General features: G+C 53.8%; 1 protein-coding gene and 1 long non-coding RNA gene across 3 annotated transcripts in view; one reads left to right on the top strand and one right to left on the bottom strand.

Moving 5' to 3' along the window:
* Nucleotides 1-9,493: 9,493 nt before the first annotated feature.
* Nucleotides 9,494-14,505, bottom strand: GNG8 (G protein subunit gamma 8). Of its 2 annotated transcripts, XM_074386159.1 has the most exons (3): nt 11,728-14,505; nt 10,004-10,089; nt 9,504-9,745 (listed from the first exon to the last, which is right to left on the bottom strand). In XM_074386159.1, the coding sequence occupies exons 2-3, from the start codon at nt 10,085-10,087 to the stop codon at nt 9,617-9,619; spliced, it is 213 nt and encodes a 70-aa protein (XP_074242260.1). In that variant the 5' UTR covers nt 10,088-10,089; nt 11,728-14,505; the 3' UTR covers nt 9,504-9,616. The 2 variants fall into 2 exon arrangements, with proteins under 2 accessions (XP_039322445.1, XP_074242260.1); XM_039466511.2 differs by lacking the exon at nt 11,728-14,505 and having other exon boundaries at nt 9,494-9,745; nt 10,004-10,940.
* A 126-nt stretch (nt 14,506-14,631) lies between these two features.
* The window catches only part of LOC104653264 (uncharacterized), a 35,010-nt gene continuing 28,385 nt past the window's right edge, over nt 14,632-21,256 (top strand). The window contains exons 1-2 of the long non-coding RNA XR_012513806.1: nt 14,632-15,330; nt 17,993-18,109. This is a non-coding gene — a long non-coding RNA (uncharacterized LOC104653264). The remainder of the gene's footprint in view (nt 15,331-17,992; nt 18,110-21,256) is intronic.

Here is a 21,256-nt window from a genome sequence, read left to right as displayed (position 1 = left end):
TGGCACACTCCCCGCTCCCCGTCCGCCTGCTTGACCCAGGACGTACATCTCCCGCCGCTGCCTCCACCCTCCTTCCCACATCCTCTCTTGGTTCCCATCACTGAGCCACCTGCCACCTCTCCACACACGGGTCTCCTCCCTCCCCCAGTGTCTCCCTCCCTGGCCTGGGTGAGGAATTCCTGAGTCACCATCACTTAGGGTTGGAGCCTCCTGGGGTAGTAGGGGGCCACTAGGAGGGACCTGAAGGGCACAGTTGACCAGGCTTCAATGGGGTGGCCTTGGCCTGGCCTGTCTCAGGGTGGCCTCTGGGATCTATTCTGGGCTCCAGGCCCCGGGGGTTAGGACATTGCCCAGGGGTTGAGAAATGACCAGGAAATTCCTCCCTGATGTAGTATTTTCCAGACACCACTGAGAGTTCTGGTCCCGGGACACAATTCACTCCTTCCAGAAAGCTGAGGAAGGAAGCTTGGTCAGAGAAAGGCATGCCAGTCCCTCGAGCCTGTCCCTGGGCACTCAGCTCGCCCTGCAGATACCCAGGAAGGAAGCATGAAGGGGCGAATTTGGTGTCCAGGTGTCAGAGACAGGCTCGGGTGATTCCCATGGCACATCATGAACGGGTAGCACTGGGCCACCCTCTACTCACCCCTAGGCCCCAGGCTAAGCTCTGGTGACCCTGACCTTCAAGAGGTGACCCTGACCTTCCTCTTTGGACCACAGGAAGCTGTTCACAGCTCCAGCATTGCTGCTGTGTCTCTCCCACCCTCCCCAAACACAGCCAGGCCACTGCAGTTGTAGCCTGGGGCCAGTGCGACAGATCACGTGTTCCCGCTACCTGCACAGTGTTCACGGGTCTCCCTTCCCATGGAGTCTGTGGCTTCCAGGCAGCCTCCGAGCCCAAAAGGGCCGGATAAAACCTTGGAGAACCTCCCTGAGCCGAGCTGTTTGTCAGGGAGGCAGCCTCGAATCCATTCAACTTGGCTTCCTGTTCCCATCCAGCCATCTTTGTGCTTGCTGTGTGATGTCCCCAGCCAAGGAGAAGGAGCTGATAGATTTCAGCCTCCTCCTCTGTGCATGGGGTAGCGCAGGCCTCATAGGGCTGGTGGCCAGCCTTGGCCTGAAGGGTATCCCAGATTAATCTTTGTTTTTTGTTTTTTGGGTTTTTTTTTTTTTTGACGCAGTCTTGCTCTGTCACCCATGCTGGAGTGCAGTGGCATGATCTTGGCTAACTAACCTCCGCCTCCCAGGTTAAAGTGATTCTCCTGGCTGAGCCTCCCTAGTAGCTGGGACTACAGGCACGCGCCACGATGCCCAGCTAATTTTTGTATTTTTATTAGAGACAGGGTCTCACTATGTTGGCCAGGATGGTCTTGATCTCTTGATCTCGTGATCCGCCCACCTCCGCCTCCCAAAGTGCTGGGATTACAGGCGTGAGCCACCCCGCCCAGCCCAAGGTTGGTCTTTGTAACAAGGAGAGAGCCTGTGCAGATGTCTCGTGTTCAAGGCCAGGAGGGACGAGTCCGACCCAGCGACTGGACTGTGGGCAGCTGCAGTCATGCCGTCTCTGTCCCCTGCTGTGTGACCACAACCCTTTTGCCCCTTCCCTCCATCTCCCTATCACCCATGTCCAGCTGGCATCCACAGCTTCCGGCAGGATGGATGCCCAAGTTCCAGCCCCACCATGGCTCCCTGAGGGACCCCACAGCCCTGCTCTGGGGGCGCTTGTGTATAGGGGCTCCAGGTCTTGCCACGTGGTCCCGTCTCATGCTGTCTGGTCCCCAGACAGACCAGAGGGAACTCAGGAAGTTATATCATATTAATGAAGGGTAATGCCTGGCAGGCGTGCGTCTTATTTCGGCATCAGGGGAGTTGCGTCGGTGGAGAGGGGGAGGCGGGCTTTAGTTCCCGGAGCCTCCTTCTTCTCGCTTCCTGTCACCACTAGGACGATTAACTTCAGGAAGTCCCCTCTGCTCCCATGCCCAGTGGGACCTCAGGCAAACCCCCATCCCTTCAAGGCCTCAAATTCGTTCTTACTTTTTTTTTTAAATCTGTTTCTTTTTGTTTTTGTTTTGAGATGGAGTCTTGCTCTGTTACCCAGGTTGTAGTGCGGTGGCATGATCTCAGCTCACTGCAATCTCCACCTCCCAGGTTCAAGCGATTCTCGTGCCTCAACCTCCAGAGTAGCTGGGCTTACATGCGTGTGCCACTGCGCCCAATTTTTGTGTTTTTGGTAGAGACAGGGTTTCACCATGTTGGCCAGACTGGTCTTGAACTGCTGACCTCAGGTGATCCGCCTGCTTTGGCATCCCATAGTGCTGGGATTACAGGGGTGAACTACCGTGCCCAGCTGTTTTTGTTTTTGAGACAGGGTCTCGCTCTGTTACCTAGGCTGGAGTGTAGTGCTGCAATCTCGGACCACTGCAACCTCCACCTCTGGGGCTCAAGCAATCCTCCCACGTCAGCCTCCCAAGTACCTGGGACGACAGACACCTGCTACCACGCCTACCTAATTTTTATAGAGATAGGGTTTCACTATGTTGCCCAGGCTGGTCTTGAACTCCTGGGCTCAAGCACTCTGCCTACCCTGGCTTCCCAAAGTTATGGGATTACAGGCCACCACGCCTGGGCCCAGGCCTCAGTTTCCCCACCAATGCCACTAGGAGCCACGAGCCCTGGCAGTCCCAGCATTGGTTCTGTGCTCCTGCATCAGGAGCAGGTAGGGGTGGCAGTGACTGTGACTCCCTCCTAATGAGGGGACTAAGGTCCCCAGGTCTGTACTGGTGCCGGATAAGCCTCAATCACTTTCCCCTGACACCCAGCCTCCTGCTTCACCGCGGTCCCAGCTAGCGCCCACGGGCCAAGCCCACAGCAGGGTCCTCAAGGGATTCTGCTCCCCGGCCAGGTGCCTTGGGGTGAGGAATCACCCACCGTGTTTGCTGTGAGGGGTGGCTTCCAGGATGGGAGGAGCTATGGAAGGAACTGCCCTGGGAGCATGAGTCAGCAGCCCTCCTCTCTCCATCAAAGGCAGGGAGGAGGAATAGGACTCAGGCCAAGAGGAAGGATAGCTCAGAGACTACTGAGATTAGGGACGGACCCAGGGACACACAACACCCAGGAGGGGAGAGAGAATGGCACCGGGAGAGGCTGGTGTGCTGGGGACTGTGGATGTATAACCAGATTGTGACTCTGTATAGGGTTAGTGCAGCCCACGTGACCTAAGTGAGCATTTTTCTCAGCATTGTGATTGTGTTTGTGTGTGTATTGTGTGTATGTGTTTAATGCGCGCTCATGGAACTGTGTGTGCACTTGGGTACACAGTTATGTTGTGGTTTTGTTGGTTGGTGTTGAGATGGAGTCTTGCTCTGTTGCCCAGGCTGGAGTGCAATGCTGTGATCTCGGCTCACTGAAACCTCCACCTCCCAGGTTCAAGCTACTCTTGTGCCTTAGCCTCCCGAGCAGCTGGGATTACAGGCACCCGCCACCATGCCCAGCTAATTTTTGTATTTTGGTAGAGATGGGATTTCACCATGTTGACCAGGCTGGTCTCGAACTCCTGACCTCAGGTGATCTGCCTGCCTCGGCCTCCCAAAGTGCTGGGATTACAGGCATGAGCCATTGTGGGCAGCCTAGTTATTTTGAGACAGAGTTTCACTCTGTTGCCCAGGCTGGAGTTCATTGGCATGATCTCAGCTCACTGAAACCTCTACCTCCCAGGCTTAAGCAATCCTCCTGCCTCAGCCTTCCAAATAACTGGGACCACAAGTGCTCGCCACTATGCCCAACTATTTTATTGTTTTGTAGAGACAGGATCCCACGATGTTGTCCAGGCTGGTCTCAAACTCGAGTGCTCAAGTGATCCTCGCACCTTGGCCTCCCAACGCGCTGGGATGACTGGCATGAACCATGACACCTGGCTGAGAATGGTATTTTTTGAGGGTTTTTGTGTGTGTGTGTGTGTGGTAGAGTCTCACTCTGTTGCCCAGGCTGGAGTCCAGTGGTGCTATTTCAGCTCACTGCAACCTCTGCCTCCCAGGTTCAAACGATTCTCCTGCTTCAGTCTCCTAAATTGCTGGGACTGCAGGGGCACACCACCACCACGCTCAGCTAATTTTGTACTTTTAGTAGAGATGGAATTTCGCCATGTTGGCCAAGCTGGTCTCGAGCTCCTGACCTCAAGTGATCTGTCTGCCTTGGCCTCCCAGGGTGCTGCGATTACAGGCATGTGCCACCGCCCCCAGCTGAGCATGAGTTTTGAAACTCATCTCCACCACTCACCAGTCAGTCACCCTGTGACCCTGAGAACATGATTTTCCTTAGCAAAGCTTTGATAGTCTTCATCAAATGACCGCTTTGACCTTGTTGGGGCCTTATGGGAAGATAAGAGACAGTTCACCCTGCCTGCCTCTCAGGAAGCCTTCAAATAGCTGTTGGTGTTATTATTCATTCAACAAACCCTAACCAACAGTTTACTATCGTGCCAAGAGCTGGGGACACAGGGGCTCAGAGGGCACAACCCAGGAAGAGTGTTCTCAAACAGCTTTGTCCACCTGGCATGGGAAGCCCAAGCACAGGGCCTGTGGCTGAGTCATCCCACACCCAGCCAGGACTCCCAGCGCCGGGCAGACCAGAAGTGGGCCTGTGATGGGTGTCTCCCACACTCGCCAGCCCGGGCCTGCATCTGTTTTTTAGGACTTGTGATTGTTGTTGTTTTGAGATGGAGTCTTGCTCAGGTTGCCCAGGCTGGAGCGCAGTGACGAGATCTCTGCTCACTGCAACTCTGCCTCCCAGGCTCAAGCGATTCTCCTGCCTCTGCCTCCTGAGTACGTGGCATTACAGGCACCTGCCATGTTGGCCAGTCTGATGTCAAACTCATGACCTCAAGTGATCTGCCCACCTCGGCCTCATAAAGTGCTGGGATTACAGGCGTGACCAACCATTCCCGGCCCAGGCCTGCATCTGGAAGTGCCGCAGACCTCAGATCCTGGCTTGCCCTGGGCCTGACCCGCTCCAGACTCTCTGGTTTCCGTCCTCCTGGCACTGGCCCTGGGAGGAGGCAGGCTCCATCACACGTTCTGCACACACGCACCACCAGCTGCTCCTGCCTGCCAGGCCTGCCGTCGGCCTGCTGTGCCCTCTCACCAGTTCAAGAAACTGCCATGTGTCCATCCAGACCTGTCTTGCCTCGGCTGGTTCCAGCATCCAGAGCCAGGGGCCTTTTTTCTCTACCTACTTACTACTCTCCACCCCAAACGGGCCCTGGCCTACCTTCTGGCCGCTATACCTCGCCTTGCTCTGGGGGACATCACCCAGTTTCCTGCCTACCCTTCCTATGCCTGGGCCATGCCCCTCACCTGGAGACCCCCTCACTTCCCAGCCTTCAAGGCCCTGCCTGGCCACCTCCTGATCCTCTTCTAAGTGCGTGTCCATCAGATTCTCCCATTCCAGTCTCAAACCCCAGCTGGTTACTTCTGTATGCCTGTTTTTTTCTCACTCTTTTTTTTTTTTTGAGATGGAGTCTTGCTGTGTCCCCAGGCTGGAGTGCAGTGGTACAGTCTCGGCTGACTGCAACGTCTGACTTCTGGGTTCAAGCTCTTCTCCTGCCTCAGCCTCCCTAGCAGCTGAGATTACAGGTCACCCCACTACTCCCAGCTGATTTTTGTATTTTTAGTAGAGATGGGGTTTCACCATGTTGGCCGGGCTGGTCTTAAATTCCTGACCTCAAATGGTCCGCCTGCCTTGGCCTCCCAAAGTGCTGGGATTACAAGTGTGAGCCACCACACCCGGCCCCATGCCTGTTTTTCTTGTCTGTAAAATGGGGATAAACAGGCCAGGCACGGTGACTCATGCCTGTAATCCCAGCACTTTGGGAGGCCGAGGCGGGTGGATCACCTGAGGTCTGGAGATCAAGACCAGCCTGGCCAACATGGTGAAACCCCATCTCTGCTACAAATGTAAAAAATTAGCCAGGCATGGTGGCAAACACCTGTAATCCCAGCTGCTCAGGAGTATGAACAGGAGAATTGCTTGAACCCTGGGGGGCAGAAGTTATAGTGAGCCAAGAGGGTGCCACTGCACTCCAGCCTGGGCGGCAGAGCGAGCCTCCATCTCAAAAAAAAAAAAGGGAGGGGGTGTTAAACAGAGTCACCTTGAGGGCTGCTGTGGGCATTGAGTGAGATGGGACTTGTTTGAACCGTTCCCCTAGGAAGTGATGGCCAAGATTGCAGCTCACGCTGGCTCTAGGCCTCCCCTCCCCTGCCTTACCCCTTCAGCCAGGCCAAGCCCCGCTCTGAGCACCTGGGTTGGGGTGCAGTGTGCGATGTGGGCGCAGACGGAAGACAGCCTGGAACAGGACAGCTGAGAGCCCTCGGGTTCTGGAGGAACAAGCACCTCGCCCTGCAGCCAGCTCTACCTCTTGGCCTGTGTCTGACCCCAGCCTGGGCCTGGCCCCAGAGCTGACTTCAGCCCGGGGGTGGCAGGAAACAGCAGCTGGTGACCAGAAGCTGGTGCTGCTGTCAGGCGGTAAGGCTAATAAGATTATTCGGATCTGTTCTCATGGAGGCTGGGCACACGGGGACCCGCCCGGTCCTTCCTGGATTGTGACTTCTGGCTTCTCCTGTCCCCCAGCCTCTGTCCCCTATCCTCCCACCTCCTCCAGAAAGATAGCTCCTGCTGATCTGCTCTGTGCCCCAATCCTGCCAGCCCTCCCGTCCCTCAACCTAGGGCCTGTTCAACGGCTTACATCTCCATAGTTGCTGTCCCCCGAGGCTAGAGATGTGAAGGAGAAAGGGTTTGCACTAGACAGCTCCGAGGTTCCAGGGCTGGAAGGATCTAGCTCCCAACAGCCTAGGCTCAAGAACTCCTTACACTTCTGAGATGCCGAGCTCTGGAGTCTCAGGGCGCAGGACCCCAGGATCTTGGCCCACGGCTTGAAAGACGCTGGACTTCCAGCCGTTTAGAGGTCCTGGGATCCTAGATTCCTTGTAGTTCAGGTTCTGAGCTGTAAGGATGTAGAATCTGTGAATTCCAGAATCCTTCCAGCTCCTTCCCGCTCAGCTTCTCTCCTCCCTCCTCCTCCACACCTTAGCTCATCCCTGGCTCACTCCCCGTCCCCCGTCTCCCGAGGGGCTCCCACAGACATGATGCAACCAGGCCGGAGCCAAGTGGGCTCAGAGGTGGGAGGCAGGAGGGAGATGTAATTACAGATGCTCCTGCCTGGATCCTACAGGAAGCTTAGAGTAGGGACCCAGGGGACCCGAATTTGATGTCAATAATGGAGCAGACTTGTGCACATTCCCCCTGTGGAGGGGAGGCCCAGCAAGCCACCTCCAGCCAGACCCAGGGTCCAGCCTCCACCAGCCCCAAGCCGGGGACCCTGAGTATTAGACAAGGTAAGAGGAGATGAGGGAGAGGAGAGGGAGTGACTCTCAGGCCCTTGAGCCAACCAGATAAAAAAGCTGGCCAGAGCCACAGCTTCCCGAGCCTGCATTCTCCCCATTTTCACTGGAGGCACAGAACATTTTCATTTTTTTCAAATGGAGTCTCACCCTATTGCCCAGGCTGGAGTGCAGTGGTGTGATCTCGGCTCACTGCAACCTCCACCTCCCAGGCTCAAGTGATTCTCCTGCCTCAGCCTCCTGAGTAGCTGGGATTACAGGTGCATGCCACCATGCCTGGCCAATTATTCTTAGTAGAGATGGGGTTTCACCATGTTGGCCAGGCTAGTCTTGAACTCCTAACCTCAAGTAATTTGCCCACCTCGGCCTCCCAAAATGCTGGGATTATAGGTGTGAGCCACTGTACCCAGTCATTTCATTTTTCATTTCTCTGGAAGAAGCCCACAACCTAGGGTTCAGGTTAAATGGCAACTGACCCCCAGCTTCGTTGACTAGGAGACAATCGGGCATGGTGTGGACTCTGGTGAGCTGGAAACCCCAGGTCCTACCTTACAGCCTTGAGTCACCAGACCTTACAATTCCAGAGAAGTCCTTATAATTCCAGAGAAGACTTTGTGATTCCATATAAATACGGACTGCCATGTGAAACATCCCTGTTTTTTAATTTGGCAGCCAAGTCAAAAACATCTTTTTAATTTTTTTTAAATGGAGCCTGGCTCCATCGCCAGGCCGGAGTGCAGTGGCATAATCTCGGCTCACTGCAACTTCCGCCTCCCAGGTTCAAGCAATTCTCCTGCCTCAGCCTCCCAAGTAGCTGGGATTACAGGAGTGCACCACCATGCCTGGCTAATGTTTTATATTTTTAGTAGAGATGGGTTTTCACCATGTTTGCCAGGGTGGTCTCGATCTCTTGACCTCATGATCCGCCAGGCTCAGCCTCCCAAAGTGCTGGGATTACAGGTGTAAGCCACCGCGCCTGGCCAAGAACATTAAACATGTAAAGCCAGCTGGGCGCAGTGGCTCATGCCTGTAATCCCAGCACTTTGGGAGACTGAGACAGGCAGATCATGAAATCAAAAGTTAGAGACTATCCTGACCAACATGGTAAAACTCCGTCCCTACTAAAAATACAAAATTTAGTCGAGCATGTTGGTGTGCACCTGTAGTCCCAGCTACTCAGGAGCCTGAGGCAGGAGAATCGCTTGAACCCGGGAGGCAGGGGTTGCAATGAGCCAAGAGCGTGCCACTGCACTCCAGCTTGGTGACAGAGCAAGACCCCATCTCAAAAAATAATTACACACACACACACAAACACACACACACACACACATGCTCTAGCCATGTTTCTGTCTTCTCTGGGTCACCAAGTTTTACTCTCACGATGTTCCAGCTCAGTCGTTGCCTCCTCCAGGAAGCCCTCCCTTACCTCTGTGCTGAGTCAGGAGTTCCCTCTGCACTTCCCCACCTAGGGCTGCCCACTCTGGGTTTTCACCATCTGGGGACAGGTCTTTTGCTCACCCTGGACTCTCAGCCCCAAGAGGGCAGGGCAGGGCAGGGCCAGGGCTGTCTTGGTCACAGCTATGTCCTTAGTATTGCCCAACACAGGGCCGGTCAGAGAGTAGGTACTCAAGGAGTGTTTGGAAGAATAAATGAATGAACACGTGAGCAAAGAAAAAAGTGCAGTGCTTTAGGACAGAAGTGAGCCTGTGGTAGAGGGGAACCAGGTGTGAAAAAAGGAGTGGTTCAGGGGTGAGAAGTGTGGGATGGGGACTGGGACCCTAAGAATGTCCAACCCATTGGGGAGGAGAGAAAAGAGGCCAGCAGAGGGGTTCAGGAAGCACTGAAGGACCCCATCCACGCCCTGTTACCTCCTAGCTTTGTGACTTTGAATAGGGGACTTCTTTTGGTTCAGTTTCCTCTTGGGTATCATACAAGTAATCTGCCGCTTTCTGGGGCTGTAGGGACCATTAAGTTCAGGATCGATCGTGGAGGAGACAGCACGGAATACGCATCTCCTCCGAGGCTTTAGTGGAGTCGTACTCTCTCCACATCCACCCCCACCCCCAACACGCACACTCGGAAGGAATGAGAACGGACACAGCTTCCCCCACGGTGGCCCCCAGCTCAGTGTGTGCCTCAGTTTCTCCGAAAGCACAGGCACCACCACAGTGACCAAGTTTATTAGATCCATACTTTGGCAGGGGAGGGTAAGCTGTCCGGAGGGCTCAGAGCAGAACACAAAAGAGGCGCTTGTCGCGAAAGGGGTTTTCTGCTGCGGGTACTGGCGTCACCAGCGGGTCGTCTTTTGCGTGCGTCTCGCAGAAAGCCAGGAGTTCGGCCGCTGCCTGCGACACCTGCGAGCACCCGGGTGGAGATGTCAACGCCCCGCCCGGCTCCCCGGGGCCGCCCCCTTAGGCCCCGCCCCTTGCCCTGGCACCTCCTCCCGCCCTGCCCCGCCCCTACGCAGGCCCCTCCCCGTCCTGCCCTGGCCCCGCCCCTTGTCCAGCCCCTTTGCAAGAGGCATACTTGCACTGGGGCTCCGGGCCGACCCAGCGCCGAGCAGACCCCAGGCCCAGAACCCCCGCCCTGTTCCCGCCCCCACGACTCGGCACCTTCATGCGATCGATGTTCACCTCCAGCTTCAGCTGTTCCACCGTCTTGCGGGCCTCGGCAATCTTGGCCATGTTGTTGGACATGGCTGCGGCGGGGAAGGGGTTAAAAGCCGCGCGGGAGTGGGGGCAGGTTAGGATACGTGTGGGTCCTGAGGTGGGGGCGAGGGGGCAGGCCCCGGTAACAGGTGCGAAGGTGGAAGGGCGCGTGAATGGGAAGGCCAGAGGCAGGTGGAGGGAGGGACAGATGAGGAGGAGGAACAAGAGGAGCGGTGGAGGGGCGCACAGATGGAGGTACCTAAGGCAGGTGGGGCGAGAGCAGGGAGGGGCGAGGGAGGGAAGGAGGGGCGCACAGATGGGAGGCTGAGACAGAAGCACAGGGCCACAGGTGCTGGATCAGCATCCAGGTGTCCTCACCCTCTGGGGGCAGAGTGGGAGCCAGGAGGGGGCCCCTCCCCAGGCCAATTAGCGGTGGCTCCAGGGAGAACCGAGAATTAAGATCACGGCAGGAGGGGCACAGAGGGGGTCTCATTAGGGCCTTGGCAGCAGCTGCCCCCTCCGCCCCCCTAAGGGAGCCCCCCCCCAGCCCTGGCCACCTCAAAGGCTCCTCTGCTCATTAGCAGCCAGGGGAGAGGGCTGGGGGAGCCCAACCGTGGCACCCGAGGAGAGGCCGATCGGATGGACAGAGGGACAAGGGGGGGGCGCAGAGGCAGGGACAAAGTAATGAGGGAGAGACTGAGGCACGGGAGAATGAAGAGACTAGGGATACTGAGAGGGAGAGGCTGGGGGATGGATGAGGTGATGGGAGAAAAATAGGACGAACGGAGGGGGGAGCAAGGAACGGGGGGTACAAGGCGACTGGAACCGAGGGGACAAAGGGGCAGAGGGGACAGAGCAGGGCAGATGGAGGGCTGTGGGTGGGAGAGCATGGGGAGCTGGAGGGAGGGGTGTGGGGTGGGAGAGCATGGGGAGCTGGAGGGAGGGGTGTGGGGTGGGAGAGCATGGGGAGATGGAGGGAGGGGTGTGGGTGGGAGAGGATGGGGAGATGGAGGCAGGGGGTGTGGGGTGGGAGAGGATGGGGAGCTGGAGGGAGGGGGTGTGGGGTGGGAGAGGATGGGGAGCTGGAGGGAGAGGGGAAGGAGAGAGAAGGGGAGATGGAGGAAGTAGGGATGGAGGAAGGAGCAGAGAGATACCAAGGGCATAAAGGGACAGAGACGAGGAGATAGAGGGATAGAGGACAGAAGGGACAGGACAGAGAAGCAGATGGAGGGTTGGGGAGAGATGGATCCAGGACCTGGGAGAGAGGAACAAAGCAAGACACAGGCTGATGGAGATGCAGAAGAATAAGGCCATTCATTCACTCACTCATTCATTGATTCATTCCCAGGTGAAAGATGGTGGGCATGGAGCAGGCAAAGGGAGCAGCCGTGGCGCCAGGACCGGAGCTTCCTACCTGTTGCTGCTCAGGGCCAGCTGGTGGCGGTGACTGAGGCTGAGAAGCAGCGTCTGGGTCCCTCCAGCCTGTCCCGCCCCCTCCCCTGGGGTGCAGCCCCTATGGACCCGCCTCCTCCTGCAGCCACCGTCCCCACTGCCACTGTCCCCTGCCCCCCACCTTGGGGCTGCCTCTCTGGGCCTACTCTCCTGTCTGGCGGTCCTATCTTTGTCCCTCTCCCTGTGCCTCTGCCGCTGCTGTCCTCTGTGACTCTCTGTGCCTCTCTCACACTTACCAGAAAAGACGGCCCCCGGCCTTGCTGCATTTGATCCACAGTCGCACAAACCTCCCTAGTGTGTCCCACAGATCCTCTCACTCAGCCACACTCACCACCTTAGTGTCACCCCACCAGCCTCCTGCTCACTGTCCCTCACACACAGACACACACTATCTTGCTCTGTTATGCGGTAGCACCACCCAGTTTCACAAATCACCTTGCTCAACACCACCTCACGTGGTCGCCCCAAATGCCACACACAGCCACCACCAATGGCAACCCCAGGGCTGCACAGTCAGATAAACCGTCTCAGGACATCAAACGTGCCAGCAGTTTGTCACAGTGTCACATATAATATCTCCAAATGTCACACACATTTGCATGCCCCCCCCTTTTTTTTTTTGAGATGGAGTCTCGCTCTGTCGCCCAGGCTGGAGTCACAGGATCTCGGCTGACTGCAACCTCCACCTCCAGAAGTCAAACGATTCTCCTGACTCAGCCTCCTGAGTAGCTGGAACTACAGGCACACTCCACCACACCTGGCTAATTTTCGTATTTTTAGTAGAGACTAAAAATAGGGTTTCACCATGTTGACCAGGCTGGTCTCGAACTCCTGACCTCAGGTGATCCACCTGCCTCTGCCTCCCAACATGCTGGGATTACAGGCATGAGCCACTGCGCCCCGCCTGGTATGCCATTTAAACTTCTCCCTCAGTCTCACACCCTGTCCCAGTCTCACACTGTCTGTGTCTCACAGACACTGAGACTGTATCGCATGTAATTACCCATGCAACCTGTCAAGTACACACTATTTTATAGTATTTCATCGTAACACACAGCTGCCTGTTGAGTGACACCCACGGAAGGTCACATTCTCACAATCTCCTGATGTCACTCGCATCTGACACATTCCCTCCACACACAGTCTGTCCCTGTCACACACATGCACGCGCCCCATCTCCTGGTGTCATACCTGGCTACCCACGATGGCTCACTGTCTCACAGAGTCCCACACAATCTCGCAGTGTTTCACACACTGACTCCTGCCTGTCCATAATTTCTTGCCTTCTACACACAGGGCCTCCCTCACACTCTCGATTCTGAATGGCCTGCACAGCTGCACACACTTACACTCGCTGTCACAACACTGCCATCTCTCACGAGCTCAGTGTCACACATAGTCACACAGTTTTAGGTTTTGTTGTTGTTTTTCAAGATAGGTTCTCTCTGTTACCCAGGGTGGAGTACAGTGGCACGATCATAGCTCACTGCAGCCTCCACCTCCCAGGCTCAAGTAATCCTCCTACCTGAGCTGCCCAGCAGCTGGGACCACAGACATGCGTAACCACACCTGGCTTACTTCTTTTAATTTTATTTTGGAAGAGACGAGGGTCTCCCTATGTTGCCGAGGCTTGTCTCAAACTCCTGGCCTCAAGGGATCCTCCTGCCTCAGCCTCCCAAAGTGCTGGGATTACAGCACTGTGCCCAAATCATGCACTTTTTCACAAGCCATACACAGTGTGGCCAACACAAACTGTCTGACACACTCAGTCTGTCCCAGGCCCCCGTGAGCCTCTCATGACACTGCCCACACCACCTCTCAGTATACACCGGTCGTCAGTCTTGCTCTCTCTCACAGTCTGCTTGTGTGACACACAGCACCGTATGCTCACCGTCACACACACTGCCCCCTCACACACACCGATGTCTCACTCCCACAGATGGTCTCTCAGTGTCACATACAGAGCCCCAAAGAGTGTCTCTCCCACACCCTATCACACACAACCTCTCATCCGCACACACAGTCACCCACCATCTCTCAGCATCACCAATCATCTCACAGTGTCACAGCCAGTGACATGTCATCTCTGACATATGCAGTCCCACTCAGCCTCTCATTGCACATAATCTCACAATATCAGTCACACACAGACTCCCAACATCACGCACCATCTCACCAGTACGCCATCCTGGCAGTACACACTGAGGGTGTCCTGATCCTGGCATTGCACACCAACTCACAGTAGTGCACACTCACACTCTTCAGATGTCACACACCATCATGCAGTACACACACACACACAGTGTCCTGGCATCACACATCATCTCACGTCAGGACACACACAGTCTCCCGGTGGCACACGCCATCTCCCGGTGTCACACACCATCTCACGTCAGGACACACTGACACAGTCTCCCGGTGTCACACGCCATTTCCCAGTGTCACCGCGAAGACCAGCGTCCCTCGCTCCCCAGCACTCCCCTGCCGGCCACATGAGGGCGCGCGCAGCACGCCCAGTCGCCCACCGGCCCCACGAGGTCTCCGGAGGAGGTGGCCACAGGGAGGAGGGCCCGGCGGGAGACGAAGGGGAGACTCAGGACCAGAGGAGGCACAGGAGGGAGTCAGGGACTGGAGGGAGAGGACGGAAAACGGGCGCAGAGAAATTCACAGACGTGGGAGAGCGATGCAGGGAGAGTCAGAGGGACGCCGGGAGCCATAGGGACAGTACACAGTATAGGGACAGATTTAGAGAGGGAGAGAGCTAGGGACCCAGAGAGACAGAGACGGGGAGGGCGCTGCAGAGACAGGGGCACGAGAGGCAGAGACAGGACACAGAGAGGCGCGGGCTGGAGAGACACCCAAGCCGAAATGCAGAGTCAGACAGAGACGAAGACACAGACACACAGAGACGGAGGCAGAGGCGCCCAGAGAGACAAAAGAGACGCACAGAGGGCGCCTTCCAGTGGGGACCCGACGGCGGAGGCGGGGTCGGCAGAGGCACAACCGAACTGGCGGGGTTCGGGGGCGGGGATTTAAGGGGCACGTCCCTGATTGTAGATGGGGCGTGTCCTGGTGGGGGCGTGTCCCGATAGGCGGGGCTAGGGGTCCTTTCTGGCCCTGGAGAAGGCGGGAGCCCTGGGAAGACGTGGAGGTGGGGGAGGAGCGCCTCTACCGCAGTCAGCCCACCTTAATTCGGTTTTCACCGAAATTTGGGAAGGCAGACGGGCGGGGAGGGGACCCTGACCCGAGTCTCTGGTAGAGATTTGCGTCTCGGATCCTAGCTCCCCTCCCCCCTCCTCTTGCGGGCGCAACGGGGCCAGATAAGAGGAGGGAAACCGAGCCCACATCTGGAAAGCATCAGGCACGCCGGACGTGCCAGGGCCCCAGGCCGGGCTGCGGAAGATGGGAGGGGAGCCAAGGCGCTCCCCGCCCCCCATCAGGGTCCGCCGGCGCCGAGGAGGGGCCTGGGCGCCTCCGCGCCTGGCGCAGCTGGTTTCCATCAGCAGTCTGGCCTAGGCAAACCCCGAGGAGGAAATCGAGCTCAGAGCCGGGGAAGACGGGGTAACGACCCAATCTTCCCTCCCGCTTCTCCACCGCGGCCAGAAGCTGGGGGAAGGGGCAGACGGACAGACGGACACTGCCTGCTGAGAGCGCAGCCTCCGTTCCTCTCCCGAGCCGCAGACCGCGACAGATGACCTCAGTTCCTGCCCTGTGCCCCCAGCCTCATGACAACCTAGCGCTTGACGGTATTATGGTCCCCATTTTTTGGAGGAGGAAACTGAGGCCCTGGATTCGGATTCCGTTCTGACTTTAATTATTCAAGAAATCACCAAAAAACGGTAAGAGTGAATTCCAGGATCAAATACCCAATCGCCTGGGTGTTTAGTGGGTCTCTCAAACTCAACGCATCCAACACTGAGCTGATTCCATAGACCAAATTCGCTCTTACTTCAGGCTTACTCTTCTCAAGTGACGGTAAATCTCAGTTTTTGTTGTTTTGAAACAGGGTCTTGCCTGTCGGGACTGAACTGCAGTGGTGCAATCATAGTTCACTGCAGCTTGGAACTCCTGGGCTCAAGTGATCCTCCTGCCTCAGCCTCCCCAGTAACTGGGATTACAGGCATGCACAACCACAAACAGCTAACTTTTCTTACTTTTTTTTTTTTTTTTTTTTTTTGAGACAGAGTCTCACTGTCATCCATGCTGGAATACAGTGGCCCAATCTCTGCTCACTGCAACCTCGGCCTCCCTGTCTCAAGCCATTCTTGTGCCTTAGCCTCCTGAGTAGCTGGGATTACAGACATGCGCCACCAAACTGGGCTAGATTTTTTTGTATTTTTAGTAGAGAAGGGATTTCACCATGATGGCCAGGCTGGTCTTAAACTCTGACCTCAAGTGATCCACCTTCCTCGGCCTCCCATAGTGCTGGATTACAGGTGTGAGCCACCCTGCCCAGCCCTTTTATTTTTTGTAGACAGTCTTGCGCTATGTTGCTCAGGCTGGTCTTAAACTCATGGCTCAAGCAGTCTGCCTGCCTTGCCTCCCAAAGTTCTGGGATTACAGGTGTGAGCCACCACGCCTGGCCTGGGGTCATCCTCGACTCCCCTCCTTCTCTCACACTCCACAAGTGACCTAGCAGGACATCCTATTGGCTCTATCTTCAAAGCAACTCCAGAATCCAGTCCCTCTCACTTCCTCTGCTGTCCCCACTTGGGTCCAGACACCGTTCCTCCTGCTTGAACTATTACAATGATGTCTGCATTGACCTCCTACCTTCTACCTGTCCCCCTCAGACTGTTTCCCACAGAGCAGCCAAAAGGACCCTGTTTCAAACTGTCCCCATATAATAGCAAGTGAGTATGTGGAACAGTCTGAACCCTCATATGCTGGTGGGAATGCAAAATGGTGCAGTCACTTTAGAAAACCACCTGCAATCCACACTGTAATCCCAGCACTTGGAGAGGCCGAGGCGGGTGGATCACTTGAGGTCAGGAGTTCGAGAGTAACCTGGGCAACATGGCGAAACCTCGTCTCTACTAAAAATACAAAAATTAGCCAAGCATGATGGCACACACACCTGTAAACCTTGCTACCTGGGAACTGAGGAAGGAGAATCGCTTGAACCTGGGAGGCGAATGTTGCAGTGAGCCGAGATCACGCCACTGCACTCCAGCCTGGTTGACAGCATGAGACTTTGTCTCAAAAACAAAACAAAACTAAAACCTGGCAGTTCCTCAAAAGGTTAAACATAGAGTTACCACATGACGCAGCAATTCCACTCCTAGGTGTATACCCAAGGGCAATGAAAACATACAAAAAAAAAAAAAACCATATACAGACATGTTCATGGAGGCAATATTCATAATGGCCCAAAGTGGAAACAACACACATTTCCATCAACTGATGACTGGACAAACGAAATGTGGTCTATCCAGACGATGGACTGTCAATCATTTGTCAATAAAAGGAAATGAAGTACTAATACCTGCTACATAGATGGAAGTTGAAAATAGCATGCTGGCCAAGTGCAGTGGCTCATGCCTGTAACCCCAACACTTCGGGAGGCCGAGGCAGGCAAGTTGCTTAAGCCTAGAAGTTTGAAACCAACCTAGGTAACATGGCAAGACCCTGTCTTTGCAAACAATATTGAAAAATTAGCCAGCCATGGTAGCATGTACCTGTAATCTCAGCTTCCCAGGAGGCTGCGTTGGGAGGATCACCTGAACTCAGGAGTTAGAGGCTGCAGGGAGCCATGATTGCATCACTACTCTCCAACATAAGCTAAGTGAAAGAAGCCAGTCACTAAAGGCCATGTATTCTGTGATTCCATTTATATGATATGTCCAGAATTAGCAAATCTACAGAAGGCAAAAATAGATTATTGGTTGCCAGGCACTGGGAAGGTTGGAGGATGACAGCTGTGGTGCAGGGTTTCCTTAGGTGGCGATGGAAATGTTTTAGAGTTCATTGTGGCGATATTTGCACAACTCTGTGAATATACTAAAATCTTTTTTTTTTTTTTTTTTTTGAGATGGAGTGTTGCTCTGTTGCCCAGGCTGGAGTGCAATGGCACCCTCTCGGCTCACTGCAACCTCCGCCTCCCAGGTTCAAGAGATTCTTCTGCCTCGGCCTCCCAAGCATCTGGGATTACAAGCGTGAGCCACTGGGCACAGCTAATTTTTGTATTTTTAGTAGAGACGGGGTTTCACCATGTTGGCCAGGGTGGCCTTGAATTCTTGGCCTCAAGTGAGCCACCCGCCTCAGCCTCCTGAAGTGTTGGGATTACAGGCGTGAGCTGCCACGCCTGGCCTGTTTGTTTGCATGGCTGTTTTATGAGACAGGGTCTCACTCTGTCATTGAGGCTGGAGTGCAGTGGAAGAAGCATGGCTTACTGCAGCCTGAATTTCCCAGGCTCAAGCGATCCTCCTGCCTCAGCCTCCCAAGTAGCAGGGACTACCAGTCTACACCACCACACCCAGTTATTTTTTGTTTGTTTACTAGAGACAAGATCTCCTATGTTGCCCAGGCTGCTCTCAACCTCCTGGCCTCAAGCGATGTTCCCACCTCAGCTTCCCAAAGTACTGAGATCACAGGCAAGCACCACTGAGCTCAGCCCAAGTAAGTTACTTAACCTCCCGGTGCCTCCATTTCTCAAAGAGAGCTGGTGATATGGTTTGGCTGTGTCTTCACCCAAATCTCATCTTGAATTGCAACTCCATGAACCCCCCATGTTGTGAGAGGGACCCGGTGGGAGATATTTGAATCATGGGGGCGGTTTCCCCCATACTTGTGGTAGTAAGTCTCAGGAGATCTGATGGTTTTATAAGAGGTTTCTCCTTTAGCTTGGCTCTTACTCTCTCCTGCCCGCCACCACGTGAGACGGGCCTTTTGCCTTCCACCAGGACTGTGAGGCCTCCCCAGCCACGTGGAACTGTGAGGCTATTAAACCTCTTTTTCTTTATAAATTACCCAGTCTCAAGTAAGTCTTTTAGCAGCGGCATGAAAACAGACTCATACAGGTGGAGAGGATTAAACGGGTCAATATGCGTAAAGTGGTGAGAATAGAGTCCAGCAAGTCGTGAGTGCTCAAATAAGGGTCAGCTGTTACTTTTTGTAAGCACTAAAATCTTAAAAGGGAGACCCTTAAATACCCATCCATATTGACTTCAACCATTTTGGCCACTAGGTGACCTATGTAGCCCCAGCCAAGTCTCTTCTCCTTTCTGACTTCAGTTGCCCCTTTTATGGAATGAAGCTGGAGTCACTGTTCCTGCCTAGCAATAGCTTTTCCTGGAAAACTTTTAAAAATAACTTTGATTCATTATTACTCTAAGTGAAACCTAGGTCTGTGCCTCACCCTGCGCCTCACCCCCATAGAAGCTCTGTAGGGCGGGGGCTTTCTTTCTATTTTGTCCCCGCTCTAACCCCAGTGCCTGGCTGGGCACTGAAGATACAGGTGAACACAGCAGGCCTGGTCCCTGCTCTTTCCAAGCTCAAAGGGAGGTAGATCTGCCCAGGTAGACTCAAAGGTAAAAGCAGCAACAAACACACGTCCTTCTGACTGTGGAATCAGGTGGGGGCTGGGTCCCTCCTGCTGTGTCACCAGGGCAAGCAATGGTCCCTCTCTAAGCCTCCATTTACCCATCTAAGAACCGAGTATAATTTTAAATACTCAACAGAAAAACAGGACGAGCACGGTGGTGGTTCACACCGGAAATTCTGAAAGCCTAACAGAATTAGGCTAATGTTAGGTAATCTCAGCTCACCTAACACTTTGGGTGGCCAAGGTGCAAGGATTGCTTGAGGCCAAGAATTCAAGGCCAGCTTGGGCAACATAGTAAGAGTCCATCTCTACAAAAAATTGAAAAATTAGCCAGGCGTGGTGGTGCATGCGTGTAGTCCCAGCTGCTGGGAGGGGGCACGGCTGAGGTGAGAGGATTGCTGAAGCCCAGGAGTTTAAAGCTACAGTGAGCTATACCACTGCACTCCAGCCTGGATGGCAGATCAAGACCCTGTCTCAAAATAAAGAAAGATATAAATAAAGAAGAAGGAAAGAAGGGAGGAAGAGAGAGAGAAAAAGAGTAAAAAGGCAATTAAGAGGAAATACAAGAGCCAGTAAGCATACAAAACTCGTGTTACCTCAAGGAAAAGGGAGGAAACATGCTAATTAAAACAGAACACAGTCTTTTCCCCATCAGATTTGCAAAATGAAAATGATCAATAGCATCTACCATTTGGCAAAGGGGCAGAAAACAGACATCTCAAAAACTGCTGTTAGAAATGTCCACTGGGGCAGTGTTAACGGAAGGAAGTGTAGCAGTGTCCACTAAAAGTTCTTAAATGGGCATACTATGAATGACCAAGCAGCTCTATTTCTAGGAATGGATCCTACAAAAATACACACATGTATGCACAGAGGCAAATACAAGGACATTACTGTAGCAAGATTCACAATAGCAAGAGAACTGGAGAGCTGACAATAGGGTTACATTATGAGAATCCCCATGATGGAGTCTTTTTTTTTTTTTTTTTCTTTGAGATAGGAGTCTCACTCTATCGCCCAGGCTGGAGTGCAGTCGCGTAATCTCAGCTCACTGCAACCTACACCTCCCAGGTTCAACTGATTCTCCTGCCTTAGTCTCCTGAGTAGCCGGGACTATAGGCGCATGCCACCATACCTGGCTAATTTTTGTATTTTTAGTAGAGATAGGGTTTCGCCATGTTGGCCAGGCTGGTCTCAAACTCCTGACCTCAGCTGATTCACCTGCCTCAGCCTCCCAAAGTGCTGGGATTACAGATGTGAGCCACCTTGTCCAGCCATAATGGAGTCTTTTATGCAGCTATCAATAATATAGTGATAGGAAAATGTTACCAAAGTTAGATGAAATGGCCCAGACATGGTGGCTCACATCTGTAATCCCAACACTTTGGGAGGGCAAGACAGGAGAATCACTTGAGCCTAGGAATTCAAGACCAGCCTGGGCAACATAAGCAGACCCCATCTCTATAAAAAGTTTAACAATAGCTGGACAGGGCAGCACGCACCTGTGGTCCCAGCTACCAGGAGGCTGAAGTGGGAGGACTGCTTGAGTCCAAGGGGCTGATGCTACAGTGAGTCACAATCACACCACTGTTCTCCAGCCTGGGCAATACAGCAAGACCCCGTCTCAAAAATTAAAAGAAAAAATAAACAGATTTAGACGAAATGGAGAAATTCTTAGGTGGATAGGGCTTAGCAAAACTGACACAAGAAAAAACAGAAAACCTAAATAGTACTGTAACTATCAAAGAAATTCAGTCCTTAATTTAAACCCTCCCCATAAAGAAATCTCCAGGCACAGATGATTTCACACACAAAAGAGATGAATACTGCATACATATAATCCAATTTATGAAAATATAGTTTCACACATATATTACACATATAACTATATGTATATTCATACATAGATATTTATATAGTTATTTAGATTCATATATGTATGCAAACACGTAAAGAAACATGGGAGGATGCACCTCGAACTGCTGACTATGATGACTGTGAGGGAGGGGACTTAGGGGCTGGCCGTTTCCTGTGCTGTTTCCATTTTTGTGAGACCATTAAAAAAAATGTTTTTTTGAGACAGGGTCTCACTTGTGATCTGGGCTGGAGTGCAGTGACACAATCACGGGTCACTGCAGCCTGGGCCTCCCAGGCTCAAGCAATTCTCCCACCTCAGCCTATTGAGTAGCTCTAGGAATGCTCTACCATACCCAGTTAATTTT

Source organism: Saimiri boliviensis, chromosome 14, assembly GCF_048565385.1.
Source record: "Saimiri boliviensis isolate mSaiBol1 chromosome 14, mSaiBol1.pri, whole genome shotgun sequence".
In the NCBI taxonomy this organism is placed as follows: Eukaryota; Metazoa; Chordata; class Mammalia; order Primates; family Cebidae; genus Saimiri; species Saimiri boliviensis.
The sequence above is the reverse complement of the archived record's forward strand: the minus strand, read 5'-3'. Positions and strand labels throughout refer to the sequence as shown.

Bases quoted from the DNA above. Each gene is read 5' to 3' on its own strand.
- GNG8 (XM_074386159.1), bottom strand. From the start codon at position 10,087: ATGTCCAACAACATGGCCAAGATTGCCGAGGCCCGCAAGACGGTGGAA. The intron at 9,746-10,003 runs GTGCCGAGTCGT...GGGTGCTCGCAG, and splicing joins TGAACATCGATCGCATGAAG to GTGTCGCAGGCAGCGGCCGA.